Here is a 26,029-nt window from a genome sequence, read left to right as displayed (position 1 = left end):
TCAAATAAGGAATAAATTGAGAAGCACAAAGAAGTTGGCTAACGTGAAGGTAGAAGAGGCTCCAAGAGTTCTAAAGCCTCTCTGGTTTCAGGTTTCATTATGAGGTCCCCTGCATCAGCCACGCCTCTAGACAATTCTATCTACTGTTTTTCTGAGCATGTCTCCCCCATGCCGGTTGGTCTTTACAATGCCACCCTGAATACCCACTGGCATTCCTACCTTCTTTAAAACCAGCTCAGATGACACCTCCCTAGGTGGCCCCATTCATACGTTATCCTATGCCACAGCCTCCCTCTCCGAGTTGCCTGTGGAAGACAGGCTCTCCCAAGGCATCACTACTCAGTGAAGTGTTACAGGAAGCAGATCCATGACAGTCGGTCCTCCCCATCCCAGGGCAGCTTCCAGAAGCACAGGGGCAGAGACAACCCCTAACCATGACTTAGAGCAGAACCAGGCTAGGACAATGCCGGACCACAGACCGTGAAACACGTCACGACACACACACCGTGTGTGTGCACAGGACACACCGAAGAGGCTGACGACAATTCCTCAGTGCCTTTACAAAACTAAGCAAAATGAACAACAATGAGAAATGGTAAAAAGTGAATCACCGTCCTAAATTCAAGCTAAGGTCTCCACTTGTTTCTAGGAACAAATTAGGAGTCTAGTGTTCATGCGAGCTCTATCTAAAGAGAGTTGAGCTAGTTAGTCACTGGGCTTATTGGGAAGGATTAGAACTTTCACAGGAAAAGGCAATACTGATCATTTTAAGCCTGAACAGAAAACTATTCAAGTGTCTTTGTGACCCTAAAAAAAATGATGAGCCCACCAAACAGAACTATCCAGCTAAATTATCTCCAGTGAGATGTCTTTCAAGGAATTGAAATTTCACAGATAATGCAATTACCCAATACTCAAGTTTCTCATGATAAACTGTAGGAAGAAGTTTCAGCTCAGGGACACTGTGAGGGTCAAGAAACAGTGGCAGCTCCAATCAGCCATGACCGCACATTTCAGCGTGGAACAGTTGGGCTGACATGAAGAGCACACCGAGTCGTAACCACATCGAGGTCCCGTGCTGAAAGGAGACACGGGTAGGCCTCTCTCTCTGCAGCAGCTATGGCTAGGGGTGTGAACGGCCCAACAGCACATACCGGGCAGGGTCTGTGTTCACCTGTTCCCCCTCAGTAGCAGCGGCAAGCCAAACCTACAAGGATCTTCTCCAGGCCCTTACCTTGGTGTGCCTGGAGACACAGCCTGTTAGACAATGTCAACAGACCTCCCGAGTGGTTCCTGAGGCTAGCCCATCTCCAAGAGTTCTCTACAGTGAACACCAGGCCAAGACGACAAACAAGGAGCATGACTTAAAAGAGAACTGTCCCTTGGGAACAGAACACTCGTCCGAGAACTTTCCCTTGAGGGCAAAGCTTTGAGAAATTGAAGCTACTTCTCCACAGTCCCTCACTGTCTTATCCGAGCTGCTACTCATGCCTGTCCCCCAGGCAAGAACCCTGCTCATCTCCAGCAGGGCAGACTGGCCCCGAATTAAACATAAACATCCTAGAGTTCCAAGTAATCGTACGTGCTAGGAAAAAAAGTTGGCCAACGTTAGAGCCTGATTTGGGGTACACAAGCCCCATCCCCTGAACTGGAGGCGAGAGAGTCAGAAAGCTCAGGCATAAACCAGGGACGGGCAGCAAACGCCACGCACAGGGAGCCCGGTAAGCACCAGCCGTGGCCTTTGTCAGTCTGTGCAGGTGGAAGAGTGGGAGGAGCAACGGGAGGCAGCCAAGAGCAGAAGCCCAATTATGAGGGCCACAGATCTGTGTAGTAAGGAGGTCGCTTGTTTGGTTCCAGGCCGCCCGGGTAGCTTAGACCCAAAATAATCACACAGAAACTGTATTAATTAAACCACTGTTTGGCCCATTAGCTCTAGCTTCCTATTGGTTAACTCTTACATCTTAATTTAACCCATTTCTATTAATCTGTGTATCACCATGTGGCAGTGGCTTACAGGCAAAGTTTCAGCATGTCTGACTCTGGCGGAGGATCCATGGCTTCCCCCTGCCTCTGCGTTCTTCCTCCCAGCATTCAGTCCAGTTTTCCCTGCCTAAGTTCTGCCCTATCAACAGGCCAAGGCAGTTTTCTTTACTCATTAACCAATAAAAGCAACACACAGACAGAAGGACCTCCTACACCAGATCTGGGAGGGTTTAAGCAATTAAAAATTATGTTTTCACAAAGATAATTCTGGCTTGGTAGCAATAAAGGACTCTGCCACACAGACAGGCAAGGATAACACAGTAATGGAAAGTCTGTTTTCAAATATCTGAAGAGAGCTATGCTTTTCTTGCTCAATTTCCACACCTTACCATTTACAAGTTAAAATTACAATAACAGTCTCAACCAGGGTCGCTTGAGAAACGTTTGAAGTACCGTGATGTTTCCACAACTGTCAGTTCCTTCAGAAAATACAAAGTGCTGCATTCGGCTCCTGAGCGACTTGCAGCAAGATGGTAAGAAAAGCCATTTGACCAGTGAAGACTTACAAGTCTATAAGACACTGATCACTAAACCAACCACGGATAAACCAGCTATCAATCTAGTCAATAACAGTTTCCTTTTAAGAATCTCCTGGGGGGAACAGGGAGAGACCGGACAGATGGCTCAGTGGCTCAGCACACTGGCTGCTCTTGAAGGACCTGGGATCAATTCCCAGCAACCCCATGGTAGCTCACAACTCTCCAGTGCTAGGAGATCCAATGCCCTTGTCTGGCCCACATGGGCCCTGCACACGTGTGATGCATAGACATACATGCAGCAAACCACCCACACACCTAAACAGAAATAATAAAGTCTAAAAAAACATTTAAAAAAAAACAATCTTGGTTTGCTCACTGAGATTACCACAGGTACTTCAGGGTAACAAAATTCTATATTGCCTTTAAGATTCTGTAATTTTTGTTTGTTTGTTTACTACATGGCAGGGCCACTTTTTTTTGTCTGAACTAAGAAGATCTTACATTATTTTGGGTGATCTTATACACGAAGCAAAGCTTATTAGCACACACATAGATTCCATGCAGCCATACCTCCACTTTAATTCTCTTCGGAGACAATTCTTCTCGCTCGCCACATTTTAGCCTGCAGGGAAGGGAGAAAGAAAGAGAAAGCTTGAGACCGCAGCAAACTTCATTCCCGAATGAGCTCGGTCTGAAACGCTCCCGAGGAGTATTTACTTCTGAAACGACAACATGAGAAATGACATACAGTAACCATTGACATAATCGAAGAAGACACAGTCTCATCGTTTCCAAGTCAGTATTAGGGGATATCTAAGTAATATTAAATATTGTAAACTCGAGAACTCTACCAGAGAGAGCAGTGTTTCATGACAATATAACAGAAAAAAAAACAAAGAAAAGGGAAAAAATATTCAAGGGATATGTGTCTCTAAGAGTTCAGCAGCAACCATTTAAGGTAACACGATAAAAATGGTCATTTGAAACAAAGGCCACGAGGCGTATGAAATAAGATGGGCCATGCCTATCTCTCGACACCTCAGACATTGTTGCTTGACTCGGTCTCCCTTCTGGGAGCTATCCCAGGTCACACTAGCATACGTAGGCTATAGTGCCCGTCAGCACTAGGGCATCCCATGCTTCAAGGCTTCACCTTGATGTATTCTCGCCAACTAAATTATGAGAAGTCAATCTAACTTATATGTAAAAAAAAAAAAAAAGCCCTAAAATGTAAAAAGTGTATCTTGGAATAGGCAAAACACAACTTTACTTATTGTGGCATTATTTCCAATAACCAAACATTACAAACAGGAATCCACCCAAGAAGGGGACTGTGCCAGGACGATCTCGTCTTCTTACACACCAGCAAAGGAACCAGCTTCCTCACGGCCACCACCAAGCCCGGCTGTCCGTGAGTGTGTCCATGTGTCCTCAGCTTCACACTCAAAGCAAAGGTCTGCGTGAGAGAATGTCTACCTGTGGCCAGAACACTACAGCCTTAGAGACCGAATCTTTCAGACGTGGAGACACAGAGGAGGATTACACAAAATCAAAACCTGCTGTTAAGATCAGAAGGCCCAGTGGCCACCACGTAGTGGGCTGCTGTGGACACATTACATACAGTTTATTTCAAAACCCAGAGAAAGGTTTCAGGATGTCTTCATTAAGAACACATGATTAGTGCTTGAATGAGTAGATTTAACAACCGATTTCAACATCATACAATGCATACATGTATTCCAATACCAAATGGTATCCATTGATACAGATACTTTTAATGTTTTTAAGAGCCAGTTAAAAATAATTTAATTAAAAAAAATTCTTTGAACAATGTTTTGAAAAGTGACTTAGCACTGTTTAATTCTGTATTAATCATATCTTACCTTTTCTGGAACACTCATATGTTAACCATGAACAATGTCTCAAACTCTGTTCCTACCCAGTGTGCAAATGCGCCATCCTCGACGTACCTGGTGGTCCTGTAAGTGTATTTGTAGGTGACTTCTCGAGAAACCTGTCTAGCCAGGGCGAAAAGTTCATCTCTTCTCGTCAGCAGGGCGTTGTCCTTCACACAAAGCTGGGCGGCCGCTTCGTTAACAGTGAGCTGAGCATCCAAAAATAAATAAATAATAAATAAATAAACATATCTATCTCACTAGATAATGGAATGCTTCACTTAAGGTGAAAAATTCACATCATTACGGGAAGAAGTAACTCAGAGAGCTCCATTATCCCCGTGTCAGACTGCAGAAGGGGCAGCTGGCTTTGTCTTCTGGAGACCAACCAATTCGACATAATTACCTTGTTTTTACCTACTTGCATTTACATATTCTGTATTTTTGACTAGGCAGCTTATGAATGATAAAGAAATATTCTACATCTTATTTCTCCTATGGAAGAAACCCTACAAAATTGATTTTTGAAATGGTGACAATCTTTCCTCAGTTAAACATATACGCAGCTGGCTGAATTTCTCACCTGAGCGGACATGAAAACTCCTAATGCAGAACTCATCAGATTAATTTCAACAGCACCGTGGTGAAGAGTCAGTACGGCACAGGAGAAGTGACGCCGCAGAGACTAACTTTCTATATCGACTCGATTCAGTAATTCTGAAAATACTGCCAGCATCATCGCTGGCTGGTCAGACACCTGTGCTTGAAACTTCAAACGGCACAGGAACTTGCTAACAAATCTGCATGTCCTCCAGAGTTCTGCCAAGCTGATGCAGGGAGCTACTGGCGGATAAGCCACACTTCTTCCAGAAAGCAAGAGACGTTCTCCATCACAGTGTGGGCAGTGGCAGGAAGGAGGGCTTGGTGCCAGCCAGACCCGGCGTTAATTCTGTGCCACCCACCGCTCATGGCGGGTGCGTCTGGACAACAAAAGGCTCTGTCTCCAGCCTCGGGGAGACAGCACCCCTCGAAGGCTCTCACAGGAGGTTTGAGAGGTGTTTGGTTCTCGTTTTTGCTTTAATTAGAAAGTTCAGGCATTCACCTTTTCTCTCTCCCCTGGCATCTCACCCTCATTGCTAATAACTTCTCTTATTTCTCTGCACTAAAACCTTTAGAGTCCTTTTCCATTTATGCAAATCTGTTCCTTTTATGTTTTTCCATGGTTTATGACGAAAAGTTGGTATGTTTACATCGGCACCTGATACGGGTTCTATGCACAGGGAATATTGTTGACTCATCACTGGATTTTAAAATCCTTTATTTTTATTTTTGCTACACACACCCAAGCCATTCCGGGAGGAACAATATATTCTTTAGCCCAGCCTCACCTAGGCAACCCCCGTCCCTCACGTATTACAGCAGAAAAACACATTCATAAATGTTCATCTTTGCATGCATATCTAATAGTTTACTTGGCATAAACTCCAACAAATGGACTTGTTGGATCATAGAACATACTAAGTTTTAATAAAATTTTTTTAAAGATTGATCTCTATTTATACGTGCCTGTCTTGAGTATACGTCACATGTGTGCAGAGGCCCGAAGAGGCCAAAAGAGGGTGTAAGGTCCCCTTAAGTTGAGAGCTGCCAGACATGGGTGCTGGGAACTAGACTCAGGCACTCCAAGAGCAGCATGCCACTCTCAAGACACTGAGCCACAGTGCCACCCCTACTAACTTCTTATGCCCTACCACAGTTTCCCTTTAGATAAAACTTCTCTAAAATGATACCATGGGCACTCGCAGGGAGACTATTCCTCGAGTCCTGCCCCGTGTTGCTTCCCTTTAAAAAAAATAAAAACAGAAACCTTTACCTACTTCATGTATGTAACGGGAATTTGGTTTCGGTTTTCATTCATCTGACTAGAAATCAATCCTTTCCTACGTCTATTTCTAAGGTCTACTGCTAGAGGTACGCCAGCTTCTTCTATTGCGGTGTTTCGTTTGGACTTTAGGAAGCTGAGAATTAACTTTGAATCTTATGTGGTGCAGGTCTCTTTTCTTACGTTTTTCAACAGCCTTATAGTCTTCCCTTTGGATGCTGTCTTAGTCCTGCTGTGAAGAAACGCCATGTCCAAGGCAACGCTTATAGAAAAAAAAAAGGCATTTAACTGCTTACAACTTCAGAGGGTGTCTCAGTCAGGGATAAAACAACATGACCAAAGCAACCCTGGAAAAGGGTTAATTTCACTTACATTTCCTTCCAGGTAACAGTTCATCCCCGATGGAAGTCAGGGCAGGAAGTCACACAGGGCAGGAACCCTGAGGCAGGCGCTGATGCAGAGGCCATGGAGGGTGCTGCTTACTGGTCTGCTCTCCACGGCTTGCTCAGTCTGCCTTCTTCAGCACCCAGGATCACCGGGCCAGGGATGGTCCCACCCACAATGGGCTGGGCCCTCCGATATCAGTCACTAATTAAGAAAATGCCCTACAGGCTTGCCTACAACCGGATCTTATAGAGGGGTTTTTCATCTGCGGTTTCCTTTCAGATGATGTAGCCTGTGTCAAGCTGACACAAAGTCAGCCAGTACTGAGGTTTAGTCCATTATCATCATGGCAGGGCCATGGCGGTACTCAAGGGTACCCGGAGCAGTAGCTGAGAGCTATATTCTGAACCAAGGACAGAGAGGTGGAAAGGGAGAGAGGGAGAGGAGAGGGGGAGAGAGGGGGAGAGAGAAGGAGGGAAGAGAGAGGGAAGGGAGAGAGGGGGAGGGAAGAGAGAGGGAGAGAGGAGGGGGAGAGAGAGGGGGAGAGAGAAGGAGGGAAAAGAGAGGGAGGGGAGAGAGGGAAGGGAGAGAGGAGAGGAGGAGAAAGAGGAGGGGGAGAGAGAAAGACAGGGAGGGAGGAAGGGAGGGACGGAGGGAGGGAGCAAGCGCATCTGGGCCTGACATGGCCTCTGAAACCTGAACGCTCACTCCAGCGACACACTTCCTCCAACAAGTCCACACCTGTAGGAGCCTATGGAAGCCATTCTTACAAAAACCACCACAGGTGCCACGCATGGAAACTCTTCCTTCCCTAGAAACACTTCAAGGTTCCTCTAAGCCCACCTTACCTCTCCCGTGTTAGCATTTAATCCACCCAGAACAGTGTGTTAGTATGACACAGGTGTCTGACATCATGTGTTGTGGTATGTAGCATGCCACAGATGTCTGACATCATGTGTTATGGTATGTAGCATGCCACAGACGTCTGACATCATGTGTTATGATATATAGCATGGCACAGACGTCTGACATCATGTGTTTTGGTATGTAGCATGGCACAGACGTCTGACATCATGTGTTTTGGTACGTAGCATGGTCCAGACGTCTGACATCATGTGTTACGGTATGTAGCATGCCACAGACGTCTGACATCATGTGTTTTGGTACGTAGCATGGCACAGACGTCTGAATCATGTGTTAGGTATGTCTCCCACCATCCTCCCTGGATTTCCCACTGCACTGCAGTACATGTTCTGAGCGTGTGCCTTCCTGCTGACTGCAAGGCTGAATGTCCTGTGGGGAACTCACGGCTGAGCTGAGCACCAGGGCAAGAGAAGAACAGTCGCCTTCCTGTTCCTAACGCAGCATCCAGGATCAGCTGCGTCCTCAAACGTTTCCGCTGTCTTATTTTTGAGGGTCTTATGTAGTCCAGGCTGGCCTCAAACTCTCTAAGTAGCAGAAAATGGCCTTGAACTCCTGCTCCTCCTTTTCCACCGCCCAGCACTGGATACAGGTGTGAGCCACTACACGTGGCCCCTGCTTTTGAAGGTTAAAGGGAAATACACCCTACAGAATGACGCGTGACCTGCAGGCCCAGCATGCCCGCCGCTACAGTGGCCAACAGGACCCCTCTCAAAGTGCCTTCTGGGTAGCCGTTTTTTATACTTGTAAATCTAAATGGCTATGGAAAGCTCTTGATTACCAGTGAGATAGCTGGGTTACTCACGTGCAGAACTACTAGTTTAGATACAACCACAGAAAATGACTCTTCAACATAAACCGAAAACTGTTTTATGTACCTTCTGCAAACTTACAGGACAAACAATGTAACACTTACGCGGTCATGGAATTTCAACACCAACAGACGGGAAAAGAAGGCGGAACTTTCCCTGCTCTAGAGGACCCTCCTGGTGAGAGACTGGAGCAAGAAGCTAAGTCACAGTCTCCCCCTCCAGCCCGTCTGTCAGTGTTCCCCAGATTCCGTGGCCTCTACTTGGCAATAGCTAGTGCAGGACCCAGGCGAGACAAGCTCCACAGAGGCCTGAGTCTCAGTAGTTTACCACGAGAAAGACCATGAACGGAGATCACCCAGGCACCACCCCGGAACAGACCATCCAAAGGAATCCCTAACGTTCCAGTCACTGTAGACAGAATCACCTGCCAGCACACACCCATCGCCTCTCACCAGGACACCCCCAGACAAATGTCAGCCAATCAGAATTGAACCCATCACCCCACCCCCTGCTAATGTAACCTTTCTGGTTTTGTCTTTAAATAATGCCCCCCAGAAGGGCTGGGTACCTCCTCTTGCTGCTGCTGCGCTGACGGAGGTCCCTGCGGCTTGTAATGCGCACACAAAAACCCTTGCTTTTGCATTTCCGTGAGTCTGTCTCCCTGGTGGCCTTTTGGGGTCCCCATGGACTGGGCATAATATTAGCACATCCGTGACTAAGACTTTTAAAGAAGACTGCAATTGCTGTCGCGGGCACTGCTGGCTGCTGCTGAGTGCCACCACTGCAGCTTTTCCAGAGTAACGGTCAGGGCTGTGCTCCTCGAACAACAGGCTCATGCATCTCTCCCGCTTCCTGTTTCCATGGCCCCACATCCTAAGGTTCCATTCCTATCTTCGCCTGGAAGATGAGCTCTTAGTCATTTACAGCTGAACCGGAAACAACTCAGCCATCTTCGTCTTCAGAAAAAGGTGGTCCACCAGTTCTGCGACTGTTCCTCTCACTGCCGTTAACATGTTTATCACTAGCGACCGAATTATTTAACCGTAGTAATGGTAAAAGTAAGGTCAAAGGCTGCGGGTCTCCAAGTGGCTACAACAGCCCATGAGTCCCAGGCAGGGAGCCGCACGGTGGGTGAGAGATCTCAATGGGGCAGCCAGTCCCACGAGGAGAGACAGACAGATGGGCACGCCGTGAGACCACCGCAGGTCTCCAAAGGCGGCTGGTTCAGGGCAGGGAGCAACACAGCAAGAGAGAGACAGAGACATGGATAGACATGCCATGCAGAGTGAGGTTGGATATTTATTTAGTGGGTTATGGAAGGGAAAGGGAAGAAGGGGAGGAGAGAGAGAGAGACAAGAGACATGGATAGACATGCCATGCAGAGTGAGGTTGGATATTTATTTAGTGGGTTATGGAAGGGAAAGGGAAGAAGGGGAGGAGAGAGAGAGAGAGAGAGAGAGAGAGAAACAGAAGGGGAGGAGAGAAGTGGGGAGAAGAGAGAGACAGAAGCTGCCTCTTGGAGGCTAAAGATCAGCTTGCCTCTGCACACTGGGGTGGGGAGTGGGCGTGGCTTGTCTCTTAAAGGGACAGAGCAGACCATTACAACTGTCAATGTAGCATTGTTGACATAAAAACACTTGGCAAATGCTGGGTGACAGAGAGGCTCAAAAGGCAACTGGACTTTGTCTTCTGACTTTCAAGAGGACAAAGGCCATGACTGCCCCTTCCCCCCAAACAAAACAAACTGTGATGATTAATCTCAATTGTCAGCGTGACGAGATCTGGGAAATGTCTATAAAATCTGGGTGTGTCTGTAAGGGACTGTCTTCCCCTACGACAGTTAGAAGGCACGCTTACTGTGGGGGGCACCATTCCCTGGGCTGAGATCCTAGATCAGCAGTTCTCAACCTCTCTGCCAAACACTACAATTCATAACAGTAGCAACATTACAGTTATGAAGTAGTAATGAAATAATTTTATAGTTGGGGGTCACTACAACATAAAGAACTGTATTAAAGGGTTGTGGCATTCGGAAGGTTGAGAACCAGTGCCCAAGACTGTACACTGCTCTGTACAGTAAAGGCAATCTCCTGATGTAAATGCAATATGACCGGCTGTATATGTGCCTGCTGCCTTGATTCCCCAACATGACTCCCACTCGTGGACCACGAGCCAAATCAAACTCTTCTGAAGTTGCTTTTGTCGGGATAAGATGCAAGGGAAACCCAAAACAAACCAATAAACAAACAAAATTGCTGAGTAAAGCAAGCAGAGAGGGGAGGAGGCAGGACGGCAGGGACATTACCTGAAATGCTCAAATGCTCGGTGGGCCAGAAAAAGAGCAAGGCACATGAGCACAAACCGAAGACAGCAGTACTTCAAAGAGTAGGTAAATTAAGGATGCAGTGTCCAGACTGGATGAGAAGTTTTCATCTTCACAAGGCTGGAATGTGTAGGAAAGGACCAAGGGGTGAAGCTTGGTGCTCCCCAGAGTGAGGAGTCCTAAGGTGTGTTCTTCCGTAAAGCTCCAAGTCAGCTGTTACCCAGGGACATTTATGGAAAATGGCCCGCCTTGAGCCTCAGAGCCATGTGGAAGACAGCAGGCAAGTCTCTTGGCTCTCATGCAGGCCTCCAGCCATAATTCACTCACACTATGGGTCTCGTGGGCTGAGAGCGTATCCCCCGGTTTCTGTTAACTCGTAGAAGCAAAACCAAAGAACTGCTCTGGAGAGCTACTTCCTTCCAGGGGCTTCTAAAAGGTCTTAGGAATATGGGTTTAGTCAAAGGAATTAGACACCACAAACAGGGCCAGTGAGATGATCCAGCGGGTGAGGAGCTGCACCAGGCCTTCTTGGCTCAGTGCAAATTCCAGGATTTTCACAGTGGGGAGAACCAACCACCATGTAATTTAGACAGGAACCCTTAGAAAAAAATTGACAGTGGTGGTGGTGGGGATTCACTCATGTTTAGAAACCACAGCAAATTCTAAATAACTCGTGAGTCAAATCTTAAAAAGAAAACAATAAAAAAATATCAAAAACTTAATGAATCTATGCCCGGTGAAAACACAGAGTCACCACGGGTTACATCGGAAATATAAGAATAACAAACACTAATGACCCCAACCCAGTTTAATTTAGAGGAGACTGCGGACACAACCCAACCCAAACCTCCACTAAGATAACAAGTTCTTCTTCAGATCCAATAAGCACTTTCTGGAAAACACAGAGGGACATTTTAGGGTTCATAGGCCAGACGCTGTTCGGCTGTTCAACTCTGTCATTGTATCTTAAAGACAACCATTGACGTTGCACAAAAAAGCATGGGCTGTTGCAATAGTTTGTTTGTTCACAAAAACAGGAGGCAGGCTGGCCTGGCCCACTGACCCTGTCATGCAGTTCTCAGAGAAAAACTGTCCAATTTCTGGGCAAGGGTGGTAGGTGGGGGAGAGACCGTATAAACTAGCTTAGGTAAAAATTACAACTACCTACGTGCCGGTATTGGAAGATGACCTGAATCGACATGTTTAGAAAAAAGTAAACTCACCAAATGATTCAAGACGAAATAGACGACCTTAATAGTCCTACAACTAACTTCTTAAAGCCATCCAAGGAAAACCCAACACCTCTTTTCAAGTGTCAGGTGCTGCAAACCATGTCCTCTGAGCGGAAGCATGGAGGAAAAGCATCTCTGTGCACAGCACGCTCTTGTCTGGGAGGGCTCTGGCTCCAAACCGAGGCTGCTGGAATTCTGAAGCCTCTCCGCTCTGGCTTCTTATATTGTGCTGGCACCTGACTGAAGCTGGCCTCACTGTTATAGGCCTGGGGCTTGATCTTGGTGACTTCTTAGCAGCCTGGTCTCCACAGTTTTGACAGAACTGTAATCTATGAGCTTCTCCACCCGGCAGCTCTCAGTTCCTGGACCAGCGACAAACGTAGGGCAGGGGAGCCTCGGATGAGCTCATGGCGCTCTAAGTCCTGAATGCTCTCCTGTCTTGTCATTTCCAGTTTCCAGGTTATTTCTCATCATCCCTTGACTCAAGATCTGAAGCACACTGCCCACCTTCTTTACCCCCTCCTGTCCCCTACTATATATCTCTGGACAGACGAGATCTTCCGCCGGCCGAAATCTCTAACGCCATACCTGGGCTGTCCCTGTCCTATACCAAGAATGTGAGTGGTTGTGTTGCCATTGCCCAGCACCGTGTGTGTGTGCGTGCATGTGTGTGTGCGTGCACGTGTGTGTGTGTGCGCACACGCGCGTGGTACATGCACACACCTAAAGCTACAGAACAATGCTCTATTGTATAATTCTTCACCATAGAGGACACAGTGCTTTGGGGGAACAAATACAAACATGTTTACCAAAAAAAAAAAAAAAAAAAGAATTCTACGGACTTGTTGGGGTTGACATTTCCCCCTGGCATCGGAGATGGTAGTTTTCACCACTACTAACTAAAAATTTAAACAAAAGCATCAAAAGGTTTTTGTTGTTGTTGTTGTTTGGTTTTTTTTTTTTTTTTTTTACAAAGAAAGCTTTCAGAACAGACAGATAGAGCCAAGGATGTCACATAGTTCCTGATGTGGAAACCGAAGCTAAACGGGTGGCATTCTTTTATCCTAGATATCTATAAATATTAAAAGGCCTTTCTCTGATTTATATAGCTAATATTTTCATAATGCCTGGAAGGCCACAACGGCACTTCTACCTTCTAGTCTCTCATTAATTTCAGACTTCCAGTGCCCTCCAAGGTCTGAGAGAGCCGGGGACTTGGAGAAAGCTGGGTTTGTTAACTTCTACCCCCATCTACAGTGTTCTGATAGATGCACACACTTGAGCCCCAAGTAACAAGAGCTGTCCAAGGGAAATTCTGAGGCCAGAGGACTTTCCCAAAGCTCTGCCCTCCTCTCCCATCATCCAGCACTTGACTTTCCCAAAGCTCCGCCCTCATCTCCCATCACACAACACTTGACTTTCCCAAAGCTCCGCCCTCATCTCCCATCATCCAGCACTTGACTTTCCCAAAGCTCCGCCCTCCTCTCCCATCATCCAGCACTTGACTTTCCCAAAGCTCCGCCCTCATCTCCCAGAACCCAGCACTTGACTTTCCCAAAGCTCTGCCCTCCTCTCCCAGTACCCAGCACTTGACTTTCCCAAAGCTCTGCCCTCCTCTCCCATCACACAACACTTGACTTTCCCAAAGCTCCGCCCTCATCTCCCAGCACCCACTGCTCATCTGCGGCTTATGACGGCCTCAGGACTTACACACCATCTACACCTATGAAGCAAAGAGCAAGCAAAAACAAAGGCCTTTGCAGCAAAGGCCTAGCAAAAACATGATTCTCTCGAATTGTTTAATTTAAGGAAGGGTGGTTTTCATCGTGAAATTGGTTAGGGTTATTAAAGTCATCTTGTAAAAGTTACTTTGACATTGAGGAAAGTATGGGATTTTTACTCAGCTTTGTGCTTCATCCGTAAAACGTTAAATATCATATAAAAGATTAGGTTAAAGTGCGAAGCTGAAATCCCCAGCACGTTTCACCTTTTCCCTGCTAATTACGGCTTTCTAGCTGGATACCTTTATTCATTGACAGGTGATTTCAAAAGGCACTGAAGAGCACCCCAACCCTCGGGCGCAAGGGTGCCTGTGAACCACGAGACAAGGTAACACCCGATAATTGTTTATGCTAATTCCAAAAGAGACCATGCAGATCAGCCATTCTCACCAACCAATTCTGCAGTCATAAACTTCACCAGAGGGTGAATCTGCTGAAAACAAGATTAACATAAAAAAAAATCAACCAGTGATAGCCATTAAAAGGGTAGTGAGGAGGAAAAAATTCTCATACTCTTTTACATCAACTCATACCATTAAAGCAGAGAAGAAAATTAAATCGATGCAATAAAGACATTCAACATATATAGAATCTGACCAAACAAGAAAATACACATGAATAAAAGAATCACAAAATTTCTTACTGAGGAATGTAAAAGATCTATTATAAAATAGGGAAAACCATATACTGTATCGCTCATAGGTCCCATTAGTATAAATATGCCAACTATTATCAAGTCTATTATACAGTAAAACAGTTCTAATCAAAATAACGCATTTTTTTTTAAAAAAAAGAAACTTGATAAATGTATCTAGAATTTTGTTTGGAAGGAAACGTGTAAAATTACCAAAACCTTAAAAACCGAACCAAACCCAGAAAAGCTGTAACACAAGAGGACAGAGGTACTTGTTTTTCTGGGCGGCAGACAGCATCGTAGGGCTATCCAGTTTATACAGTCCATGTCATTGAGGGACACCAAACTCAGTTCGGCCAAACAGGACCAGATCAACAGATACAGCTAAGTAAAACAGCGAATGCCAAAGGAAGAATGGCCGTATGGGAAAGAAACAGCATTATATAAGACAAAGGCTTATGTCCATAAACTATATGAAGTTTTCATCTATCTTGATTTGGGTCTCACTATATAACCCTAGATGTCACACTTTTGGTATTTTCAGGGCTGCTCCTCCCCTGAAAACCATAAGCAAACTCCTTGCAGGAAACAGCAGCGTGCAAACAGCAGCATGCGCGCGCACGCACGCGCGCGCGCACACACACACACACACACACACACACACACACGCAGGCATTCACAGGCTCACCCACACCCACCCAAAACGTTCCTTACCTCATGCAATGTGAGGTGTTTGCCATCCTTTCTCTTGGAGTCGAACCGTCCATAGATGGCGCTGTACTTTCGAATCTCCTCTTCCTTGTGTGGGTCATCATCGCTCATCTCGAAGATGTGACCAATCATTTTGGCCAACTTCTTATTGTTCTTGAGCAGCTCTTTCACTTCGTTCAAGTCACTTTTGGGCAGCGTGGAAGCCATCCGCTCCACACACTCGGCCACAGAGAGCGCCGCGGCAGCATCCAGAGCCTCGCTGCTCTCCTTCGGGGAAGCCGGGGAGCCCAGGTCGGCTGGGGAGAGACTGTGCTCGCTCTCACTGGCATGGTGTCCTTGCCAGAGCCTGGACTCGCCCACGCCCTGCAGCGCCAAACTTCCCACCTCCGACTTGCCCTGACCCAAGCTCTGCACACACGTGGTGGCGGCGCACTTCGGGATCTTTAGATGGGGTTCCCGCGCACTGCTGTTCCTTTCGTAACTACTGCAGGATATGCCGAGCCAGGTTGGTGACCCCTCTGGTAATTTATAGATAGGTATGCTACTGACCGGAAGGGAAGTCAGTGGCTGATTGAAAAGGCCAGGGTTGGTAACCCAGTCTCTCAAAGCCTTCTGCAGCCTTCTAACGTGAAGGGGCTTGCTTGCCATGCCCACAAGCGCCATGATTTCCAAAAATTCCTCTTCTCCAGCTTCGCAAAGTTGCTGGACGTCATCGCCACCTTGTTGGATGAAGGCATCGAAGTAAGAAAGCAGGTTGGCCTTCTGCAATATTCTGTACAGCTGCAGCTCCCCCAGGGTCCTGGGTAAGGCTGTGGCCATCACTGTGGATGGGCTTAACCTACAAAAAGAAGGGGGAGAAGGCTCAGCACAATTGCTTCGAGCTCCATCATCGGGCTGAGACGTTGTGAGATAGAGATAGACAACACAGGTGGAAAAAGACGCGACCCATCTGCAAAGCGGTTGATAGTTATGGATGCTATCTCCCGACATGCATACTTTATCTAACTGTGCACTCGGCTCAGAAAGTCAGTTGCTGAACTGACCCTATGCTCTCAAAGGAAATGGCGATAAAACACAGACTGGGAACTCAGACCAACGCTTGCCAGGTTTAGCCTACATTCTCAGCTTTTATGTTTTCTTCCCTTCATCGTGTAGACATGGTGATGAAGAAGAATAAAACAACTGCCTTGCCTGTTGATAGGGCAGAGTTTGTGTAGGCTGAGAGGACTGCACTGCATGCTGGGCAAAAGAAGGGTGGAGTCAAAGAGACGCCATGGAGCCGTCAGAGTCAGACATGCAGAATCTTTGCTGGTAAGCCACTGCCACGTGGCGATATACCAATTAATAGAAATGGGTTAAATTAATATAAGCGTTAGCCAAATAGAAGCTAGAGCTAATGGGCCAAGCAGTGATTTAATTAATATAGTTTCTGAGTGGTTATTTCTGGTGTAAGCTAGCCGGAAAGAACAAGCAGCCCCCTCCTCTTACAAAAAAGTCCACACATAAAAGCATGTATATGCAGTCTTTTCCGTAAGAGGATGGTGGCTTCACAAGGTCTACTGAGTGCTATGCTAACTCACGCCATTTTTCTTCTCCAGATCATGGGATAGAGGAAACAGTTCACAATAACAATAAGGTGAACAGAACATTTTAGTCTTTTTATAGCAATGAGAAAAATGAGTATTTGTTAGACAAATATAAAAACACAAAAGGATCTTGGGACCCAAAAGACTTGAAACCTAGATTGTAGTCTTCTGAGGCAATGGTTTTACAAACCAGCAGCTTTCAAGTCTTACCCTTTCTCCTGTACTTTACCAAGCCTCCTGGCTCTTGAGAGAAAGTCCTTGCGGACTGGGGGAAGCACCTCACAATGGAAAGGAGGATGGGGACAAGGGTACATTTCCAAAGCCAAACCAACAGATGAAAGACCGACATACTGCTCAGAGTCCCAGGAGGCTTTCCAGAGACCCACACCCACAGCGGGGAGAAGAGGTTTCTCCCTGAGCTTTCCTGCAGGAAGGCTGCATCAGTCTCCGTCAAAGCCCGCTGCGATCATTTAAAAGCCCACGACTTCATAGTTACTTGATTCGATTTAAAACTCCTATGAGACTTTCTGCTTCCACGACATTGGTAACCATCCGATGAAGGTCAAATTAGCTGAATGTAAACTTTGCCTGGGTCTCTCTGAGCTGGGTATCAAGGGTCCTAACAGCCATACAGACAGGCAGTTGATGATACAATATATCCACTCAGCTAAAAGCCACATTACCTGGCACCATGAGCACCAATGGAGCCTCGGCGGCTTAAAGAAAGCATTGACTCATCATTCCTGCTGTTTCCCAAAGGTAACCTACTGCCTATGCGATCCCTATGCCTCAGTCAGCGAGAAGAACACAGCGTCAGAAAAGAGGAATTTTCAAAGCAGGAAAAGGTAATTCAGAATTAGCTCTAGACCGCTTACTGCTCACTGAACGGTAACCTCACACAATGTTTCCCACGGAGGCCCATCCCTGAGTAGCATCGGTCACCTGCCTGGCCCAGGCTGTGCTGAGAGAAAGGAGCAGCTGTCTGGTCACAGATCACCTCTTACTCTGTCTGCTAGGGGAACAGGATCTTCCATGCCTGGGGCTGACAACTCAGGGTAAGACAGAGAGGGGGCCTTTCGTGGGCTTCCAGTCCACAGCATCAGGACCCACTGGATTACCCCAAAATCTCAGGGGACTTCTGGCTTTTCACCAGGGATTTCCCGTAATCTCCCGGTGGCTTGCCATGCCCCGAGATGTTTTCATTTGACTCTGGTAACGGCGTGCGGATTTCCTCTCCCGTCTTCTCTTACTGCATCCTAAGTTCAAACGCTCTTTGAAGATGTTGGCACGGAAGGGAATTTACTATGATGGCTAGACTAGTCTCAGGTGGTCCCCCTGCCTCAGCCTCCCTGAGGCTGAGATGTCATCAGGTGTGGGGGGACACCACACCCGTCTCTGAGAGCTCTGAACTGCGTCTCTTTTCCAGGCTGCCGTGGTGTGTCTTGATGATCTGTCCTACACCAGACGGTCAACTGTTATGGCGGGCAGTCACCAAATCTGTGCCCATGGCTTGACCAGGATTTCTTGAACCTCTTCTACTTACCACGCCTTCCCGCGGAATAGTGAAAGAGACACCAGTGTAGGATATAAAAGACTATACAAACCGAGCACTTTCTGATAATAAAATCATAAGGAAGCCTTTGAACAGCTCCTTAGCAAGCGTGCAATTTTACATTTATTAAAGATGAAAAGCTAAGGAGGCGACTGTGCTTGTCTTTACGTGAAGAGTGAAGCTTTGTCTGAGCGTGCGAAGTGGCAGGACACACAGCATCTGCACTATTTTCCTGAGCTGATCAATATTTTTATTTCACAACCGTCCATGCTGCGTATGAGGCTTTCGCGTAAATATGTAAAACGAAAAGGCAGCATTCTGTTCAGGGCCACTTCGGACACTGTGAGAAATCCCGCCCCAATCTGAAGCCAAATTTTATTTAATAAAGTTTTGTGTTTGTAAAACTTGTCAGCAACTCAAAACAGTGACTTCTAAACCCAAGCACCCTAACATAATCAATCCACAGACGCTCTAATTAGATACTAACCCACTACGGAATGACGGCAGAAAAATAGAGTCTTTGTTTTCTGCCACCGAGCTGTTTCCATAAAAGCAGAAAACGTTTTATGTACAGTCAAAACAATGTAGTTCATAACCTATAATAGTCTCGAGTGTGAGTCAAGCGGTTTCTGGTCGCATTCGCGGGTGCCCCGTGCGTGGAGTGAAAGCTCGACAGAGTGACGTGTGTGTGTGTTGCGTGTTCGGAAACCAAGGCCTTCGTAGAGAAGGAGGAGGCAATACAGGCCGTCCAGCCAGAAACACCTTGAATACTAAATCTTTTATTTATTTATCGGATTCTTGTTGAGTTCAGAAACCATTTTCTACTGCCAAAACCTTCACCACCCCACGCACTGAAGTACATGATCCTGCACGGGGTCATTACCCATACTTTCATAACCCGTGGCTTGGTGAGGGTAATTCATGAATAGAATATGGAGTCCCTACAAAGAGATCTCAAAGTAAAAATGAAGCTTTTTCGTTACTTTTCTGATTTCATAAGATACAGACCGATTTAATGTCTTACTTTGAGAACGTTCAGCGCAGTGTCAATGAACAATACTAAAAGTCACCCTGAGTGGGTGCAGGTTTTATATTCAAAAGTGATTCTCATGTCTGAAATATCTGAGGATGATGAACCTGAATTGTTGCCCATGGACTGGAGTTTGGCATCACCCAAGGACTGCCAAACCCGAGGACTGCCAAACCTTGCCTGGTGTGCTCCCAAACAGGGCTATGGTCTCATCTTCTTCCAGCCTTCCGGATTCCCAGATGAGTTCTTTGCAACCCCGTCAGTCTTTGTCAATGCACTAACTTCCCTGTTTCTCAGATGAATACAGATGTTTCATCCTTGCCTTCTCCATTTCTCTTTTTGAATCTGCGTGCCCTTAGACCATTCCATCAGCCCCAGCCTTTCTTTTCCCCAAGCACCAATCCTGGCTTTTACTGCTTCTTGCCCGCTGCCCAGCCCCTTCACTGCAAGTCCAGGTTTTCCTTCTTCTCTGCAAGTTTCCCCACTGCCTAAGACAAGCAATCTAAACTACTCCTGTGGGCACCCCACCTAAACCTGCCTTCCGTCTCCCTTGGCCCTGTCCTGGGCAGCCCTCCATTTTCTTTATCCTTTCCCAGAAAACTTTTCACACATACCCTGGCTGTAGCTTTCTCCGGAGTTTCAGGATGCCCGCAGTAACGTCTTCCTTCCTTTCTCTTCAACACCCTCCCTGGTTATTTATTTTTTTATTTTTTTACTTATTCCCACATGGACGCTCTGAGCCAGTTCTCAGGACACCAAGGAATGACTCCTTCAAGAAGGACCAGTTAAGCGGAAGCACATGTCTGAGTGCAATCAATGCGATACAAAGTATCATACCGTAAGTACTACACAAAAGGAGCCGGGAACAAAGGACTCAACGTGCTCTGTAAACAAGGTACTACCCTGGTTACTGGAGCCCTGAGGGTAGGAACTGGGTTTTGTTCATCTTTGCCTTTATTCTCAGCAAAGCATTCTATGTGGAATACTATTTCCAGACTTCTATAGCGTGAAGCCCAATGTTTGAGCCCGTCTCTGCTCAGCAGCCTCCTTTCGTATTTCGAGGGCTATCCTCAGCCAACTGCTGTCTGCCCCAGGAAACGACCAATCCAGCAGCAGCATGTTCTTCTACATCCTGCTCCGTCATCCTCACTGACTCATCCTCAACAGTCTGCTTTCACAGGGGGCTACGCTGCAGACTCTGACCAACTCTTCACCCAAGAGATTAAGGGATGAATGGCACCGAGGAACTGCACATGCTCAGAACTGTAACGGATGACATGTATGACGTCACCCCCAAGTCAGAGGTTTCTAAGAATTTAGTTCGACAAGCAGAGGACCAAACTAGTCCCTCTGAATGTGACTGACAGTTGCATGGCTGGGGCAGACTGCGGGGACACTGGCAGAGGCACTGGCATTTATCTCTACTGCATGGACTGGCTTTTTGGGATTCTCCTATTCTATTTGGAGGGATACCTTGCTCAGCCTAGATACAGTAGGGAGGGCCTTGGACCTTCCACAAAGCAATGTGCCTTACTCTCTCTTAGAATTAGATGGGGGTGGGGTGGGAGGGTATGAAGAGAATGGGAGGCGGGGAGGGAGTAGGAATTTGGATTGGAATTTTTTTAAAAAAAAAATCTAATTTTTTTTTAAAAAAATTAGTTTGATCATGAGAGATTCTGGGTCATGTTGCCTGTGTTCTTAAAAATCCAAAACGGTGTGTTTCAAATAAATAGCAAGCACCTCATAAATCATCGCTAGCCTTTAACAGATTTATGTCTATTTCTTAAGCGTTTTCCCTCAGTGCTGTAAGAATGATTGGCACATACACATTCAGCACCTGTGAATATATACTCGATATGCTCTCTGGAAGTCTGTGGCAGTCCAGAAGACTCGGGAACAAGAGCAAAACCTTGGTAAGGCCTGACTTATTTACGCAACACAGTGTGAATTTTCACTTCAAGGTTTCAGAGTTAATAACCACCTCTTGGGAAACATCAAGTAACACCTTAGCGAAGACCTCATGCGTCACTGACAGAGAGAGAAGAACTAACCCCATTAGACTGTTCATTTCTTAACACCTAAGTGAGGTCTGCTGTCCTCACAAGTGAAATTTTAGAAAGGAAGGGCGCAAGGGCCTTAAAGCCTCTGAAGCCCCAGCGAGTTTCAAAGTGTAGCTTGGAAGCAGAGAGGCCTGGGAGAAGGGAACGGCAACCACAGCAAACGATGAGACTCCAAAGTTCGGCCTGGGAAAGGAGAAGCCGGGAGGAGACGGCACTTTCTCATTTCCAGTACCGGACTCCAGAATGTGTCTGTGGTTCGCTGTGGTTTCCTTGCCTTTCATGGGCTAAGGCTGCAGAGCTCTCCTGGAGACCTATCAGTCCCCGTGTGCTTCCCAGGAAGCATGGGGTGATGGGTGTTCACTTTGTCTGGGCTTTGCTGATGCTGGAGGCTGGACAGCCAGCCAGAAGCGTCCATGCATACGCTCCTACCATGAGCTACACTCTCGGGCCCACAGTGGTAGCTCTGAAGACAATTTCAGGTCTTATTGCTCACGTAGCTATGAATTTATGCTAACTTGGGAACATTAAAGTGTCTGTCCCAATGGATTCTTCCCTCATATCTGAATAAAACCGGGAGCAGGTTTTCGAGAGATTCCTTTTAATTCAGCCCAAGCCATCGAAGGGTGAGTTAAAACACATGGATGAGAATTAGAAAAAGATAAATCAGAGTCACTTGGTTACTCAACAACTACACATTAATATCAACAGACAAACGCTAACATCTTACATGATGGCTGAGAATTCTTCAGCCAATGGGGGTGACACACGACAGCCACTAAGAGAAGCTGGGCAGACCGCAAGCAAAACGTAGACACATAGAAACCCGACGGTCTTCCGACGTTCCTCTGTGAGAAGTACTAACGCACCATGTAAATTAATACACAGCCCCTAAATACAGTGCGTTGAAAGATGACATATTATTTGAAAGCTTAATGATACGTTTTAGCTGTGAGAATTCTCAAGATGAACATTAGTGCTTTTCCCCCAGCATCAACTTCTGAAATTTCCCTCTTGTTCCATTACCAAGACGAGAGAGTATATTCTACCACTGGAGGAGTTATTGAACATGTCAGACCAGAGAGGAAATTTGCACTTACTATAATAATCACACTAGACTCCTTTCTACCTCTCAAGGGATCAAAAGCAGCACGTGAAACAGGAGAGACCCAAGCAAAGCAGCCGGTGAGCTTACATTATACTCAAGAGGCTGTCTTTTATTCTGTACTATGGTTGATAAAATCCACAATGAAATAGGCACACACAAAGGAGCTGTACATGACCATAATCTTTAGCCAATAGATGGTGGCCCTGTGGTATCCAGCACACAGCTTCACATGACGTCAAATACAGAGCTTTTCAAAAAAAGGGGGGGGGGGCAAAACCAGGTTTATTACCATGAAAGTTAAGGACTAACTCTAGGGCAGATTCTAAGTCGCCAAACACAAAATTCTAACACACTTGTTTCCATCCAACCATTCTGGACTCTAAAATTTGTTCATGAAACACTATCTGCCTCCCTTTAGAATTTCTTCTTTCAAAGCATCTACAATGCAAATTTTAATAAATCGTTTTGTCCTTCAGTTGAAATAAAAGAAAATATGAAGTGCTTTAGCTGATGGTCTAAATAACAAAGAGGAAACAAGGCTAGGCTTTCCATAGGGCAGTGGTTGCCACGAACCAGCAACCCAAAGGGAAAACTTGTAGTTTAGCTAAGATGATGCAATTACACTAGTTTACTTGTTTGATGTAATTTATTAGACATAATAGCTCACTAAAATTTCCTGTATCGACTATATCTTTAAGAATTTGCCATCTGAAATACAGTCACATCCAAGGGACAGAATGAAATAAAAGGTCCAATGCCCGGGAGTTTTTCTTTCCAGTTGTTACTGGTACAGTCCCACACAGCAGGAGGCTCAGCGGCAGGAGATAAAAAAGTGTGCTCAGTAGTGGAATTGGCAGGTTAAGCAAAAAACGTTCAAGTCAAAAATGTAAAAGCACACAACCAAAAATCTCCTTAACGTTCCTTGAGGTTATTTTCTTTCAAGATGTAACGTTCCAATATCGAAACTGGAAACAACAGGGATGAAGAAAGCCGACCCTGATGCCCATCTACAAATGCTCAACAGCATCTTTATGGCAGAACTGAAAGTCTCAAAAAGATGCAAGGTAGAGGAAGAATCCGTCAATCAAAGTCACTTGTCCTGGCACACAGGCAGGGCATGAGGCAGCTCTTTCACCCTCAGGAAGATAGCCTCCACCCAAAACATCCTATACATCCTCTCTCCGATATCTGTTCCTAAAACCGGAACATGAACTATAAATATCATAACATATTATACAAAGGAAGAAATTTCAAAAAGTGAATATTTTAAAAGGGTAATTCGCTGCGTGTACAAAACAGCGAGGCATTTCGGATGTGACTAATCTATTTTAAATCCGGCTCCTCTGCAATCTAATATTACCTATTAAAACTGCCAAAATATTTTTAAACGAGATCCCAGAAATCTCCCTCAGAGATTCTGATCTTTGCACTCCGCGAAGTTGGCAGGCACGTCACTGGCAAACCAATCAGTAGTGACAAGTTACTCCAAACCAGCTCTTTCGGATCAAACTGTAAATTAACAAGACACGCCAAAAATTCCCAAGCCTCCCTGAGCCAGGGCATGGTTCCTCCTGGTCGCCCGCTGCAAAACTTGGTCTGCGCAACCTACGAACGCACGGTCCAGCTCTACACCCCCGGGAGCCTCTTTGCACATCTCCGGTTGGACCGGACTTCGGTGTTTGTCCCCAGAAGGCCACACACCTGCATCCAAAGCTTCTATGTCCTACACGTGTCTGCACACTCCCCACTCAGCCTCAGAGGCTCGGCGACTCTCGCTTCCCTGCACCTGGGTGCCAAGTTTCTGCGAGCCACTTCCAAGCAAAACTCTCCTTCCGCTTTGAAAACAGAACTACAGTAGGAAGGGGCGGATAACAGGAAGAAAACGGAGACGGAGCGGCACTTTTAGGAAGTCGCCGATCGCGGCGGCGCGGGCTCCCCACGCGGGCGGCGGGCGCGCGCCCCCCGCCACCGCGCCCCTCCCCACACCGACCCCCCCGCCCGCGGCCGCCCCGCCGAGCCCCACGCCCCCCGCTCCTGCCCCAGGCCCGCCCGGTACCTACGCGGCCCGCGGCTGCGGCGCGCTCCGCGACGACGGCTCAGCCCGGCTCCTGCGGCGGCTGCAGCGGCCGGGACGCCCCCGCGCCCATCGAGGGGGGCAGGGACGCGGTGGGCGCGCGCTCCGTCCCCCGCCCGCCCCGACGGCGCTCGGTCGGCCGCGCGCGCGCGCGCTCGCGCGGGCGGAGGCTCAGGCGGAGGCGGGAGGCGGCGGCGGCCCCGGGCGCCCTCCCTCGGCCTCTCCCGCCGCCCCTCCCTCCGCCTCGCCCTCCCCCGCCACCTCCGCCGCCCCCGCCCCCGCCCCCCCTCCCGCCCGGCGCGCTGTCACATCGGGAGATTCCGCTCTTGCTCCATTCGCCGCTCCGGCTCCCGCCCACGCGCGGCCGAGTGACGCAGATCCCGGCGTGGGCGGCCGCGGGGCGGGGGTGGGGGCCGGAGGGGCTGGGGCTCGGCGCGGTCCCGGGGGAGGCCCATTCCCACGGCAGCTGGGAGCGCGCGGGGGGGACGCGGGCCCGGGAGGATGCCGCGGCCGTGGTGGAGCAGACAGCGTGGCCGGCCGAGCCCCGCGCCCCGCCAGCCCGGGTGTGTGTGCGCCCGGGGGGGACAGCGGCGGACTGGGAACCGAGCGCCCGGGCCGCCCCACCCGTGCTGGGCGAGCTGGCCGCGCACCGAGCACGCCCACAGGTGCGGCGGGACTCCCGCCTCGCCCACCCCACCCTGTCCCCACCCTTGCCCAGGCCTGGGTAGAGAAGGGAGGAAAGGGAACCCTCTGGCCTGGTAACTGAATGCCGCCCTTTTCACCATCTGAAAACCCTGTGGCTGGTCTCTGTTGGCTTCCTGTAGGCAAATGACACCGCCGGTACTGTCTTGGAGTGTGTCAAAATAGAGTTCTTGAGGCACGCTGTAGAAATTTTGAGCTTGGTTTGCATAAACTTTTCTAGCCAAAGAAAGCATTAAAGCACCTTCAAAATTGAAACCGTTGCCAGAAATTAGAAAAAATAAATAATCTGTTTTTGCAAAAAAAAAAGTATCCAAGCTTTAATGGTGTGCCCTTCTGCAATACAGGTAGAATCCTGTTTTAATATACACATAAAACCCCAGTTTTATATAGGAGGCTGTTCCCACTTCCTGGCTGGCCTCCCAGAGTGTGCCTACTTGGTTGAAGGGGATACAAGGCATTCTTTGAGAAGAGAAATTCTTCAACCACATCTTTATGTTGCAACAATGGATGGGATGATAATATTGAAAGAAAAAGACCTTATTACACAAATCTTTTTTTTTCCTTTTGTAAAAACATGATCTACCAATGAGTGACGTCAATGAAATAAATATGCACTTAGATAAATACATAGGTAAACGCACAAATATATATATATATATTTAAACTGAAATATCTTTTCTGTTAGTGACTAGCTCTATGTGGAATAATTGGTATTTTAAATAAATATGCTTAGTTCCTCAAATTCTTCAGAAGAAATCACTGCTGCGAGTTTCTCCCCACCCCTCTAAATGTCAGGGTTTATGCAGCTGGGGCCCGGCTCTCC

The 26,029-nt window shown here is 47.3% G+C and overlaps 1 protein-coding gene across 5 annotated transcripts in view; it reads right to left on the bottom strand.

Moving 5' to 3' along the window:
* The window catches only part of LOC121442194 (NGFI-A-binding protein 1), a 40,508-nt gene extending 15,770 nt beyond the window's left edge, over positions 1-24,738 (bottom strand). For 2 of the 5 annotated variants that reach the window (XM_041643651.1, XM_041643654.1), the window contains exons 1-4: positions 24,491-24,737; positions 15,101-15,935; positions 4,493-4,626; positions 3,093-3,144 (exon numbers count right to left, since the gene is read on the bottom strand). In XM_041643651.1, coding sequence (XP_041499585.1) covers positions 3,093-3,144; positions 4,493-4,626; positions 15,101-15,916 — 1,002 coding nt within the window. In that variant the 5' untranslated portion in view covers positions 15,917-15,935; positions 24,491-24,737. Of the gene's footprint in view, positions 1-3,092; positions 3,145-4,492; positions 4,627-15,100; positions 15,936-24,131; positions 24,270-24,486 lie in introns of those variants that run through there. The other 3 variants (XM_041643655.1, XM_041643652.1, XM_041643653.1) reach the window with 3 other exon arrangements.
* Between the last annotated feature and the right edge of the window lie 1,291 nt (positions 24,739-26,029).

This window comes from Microtus oregoni, unplaced genomic scaffold, assembly GCF_018167655.1.
Source record: "Microtus oregoni isolate MIOR12 unplaced genomic scaffold, Mior012 000087F_ref0000451, whole genome shotgun sequence".
Taxonomy (NCBI): domain Eukaryota; kingdom Metazoa; phylum Chordata; class Mammalia; order Rodentia; family Cricetidae; genus Microtus; species Microtus oregoni.
The sequence above is the reverse complement of the archived record's forward strand: the minus strand, read 5'-3'. Positions and strand labels throughout refer to the sequence as shown.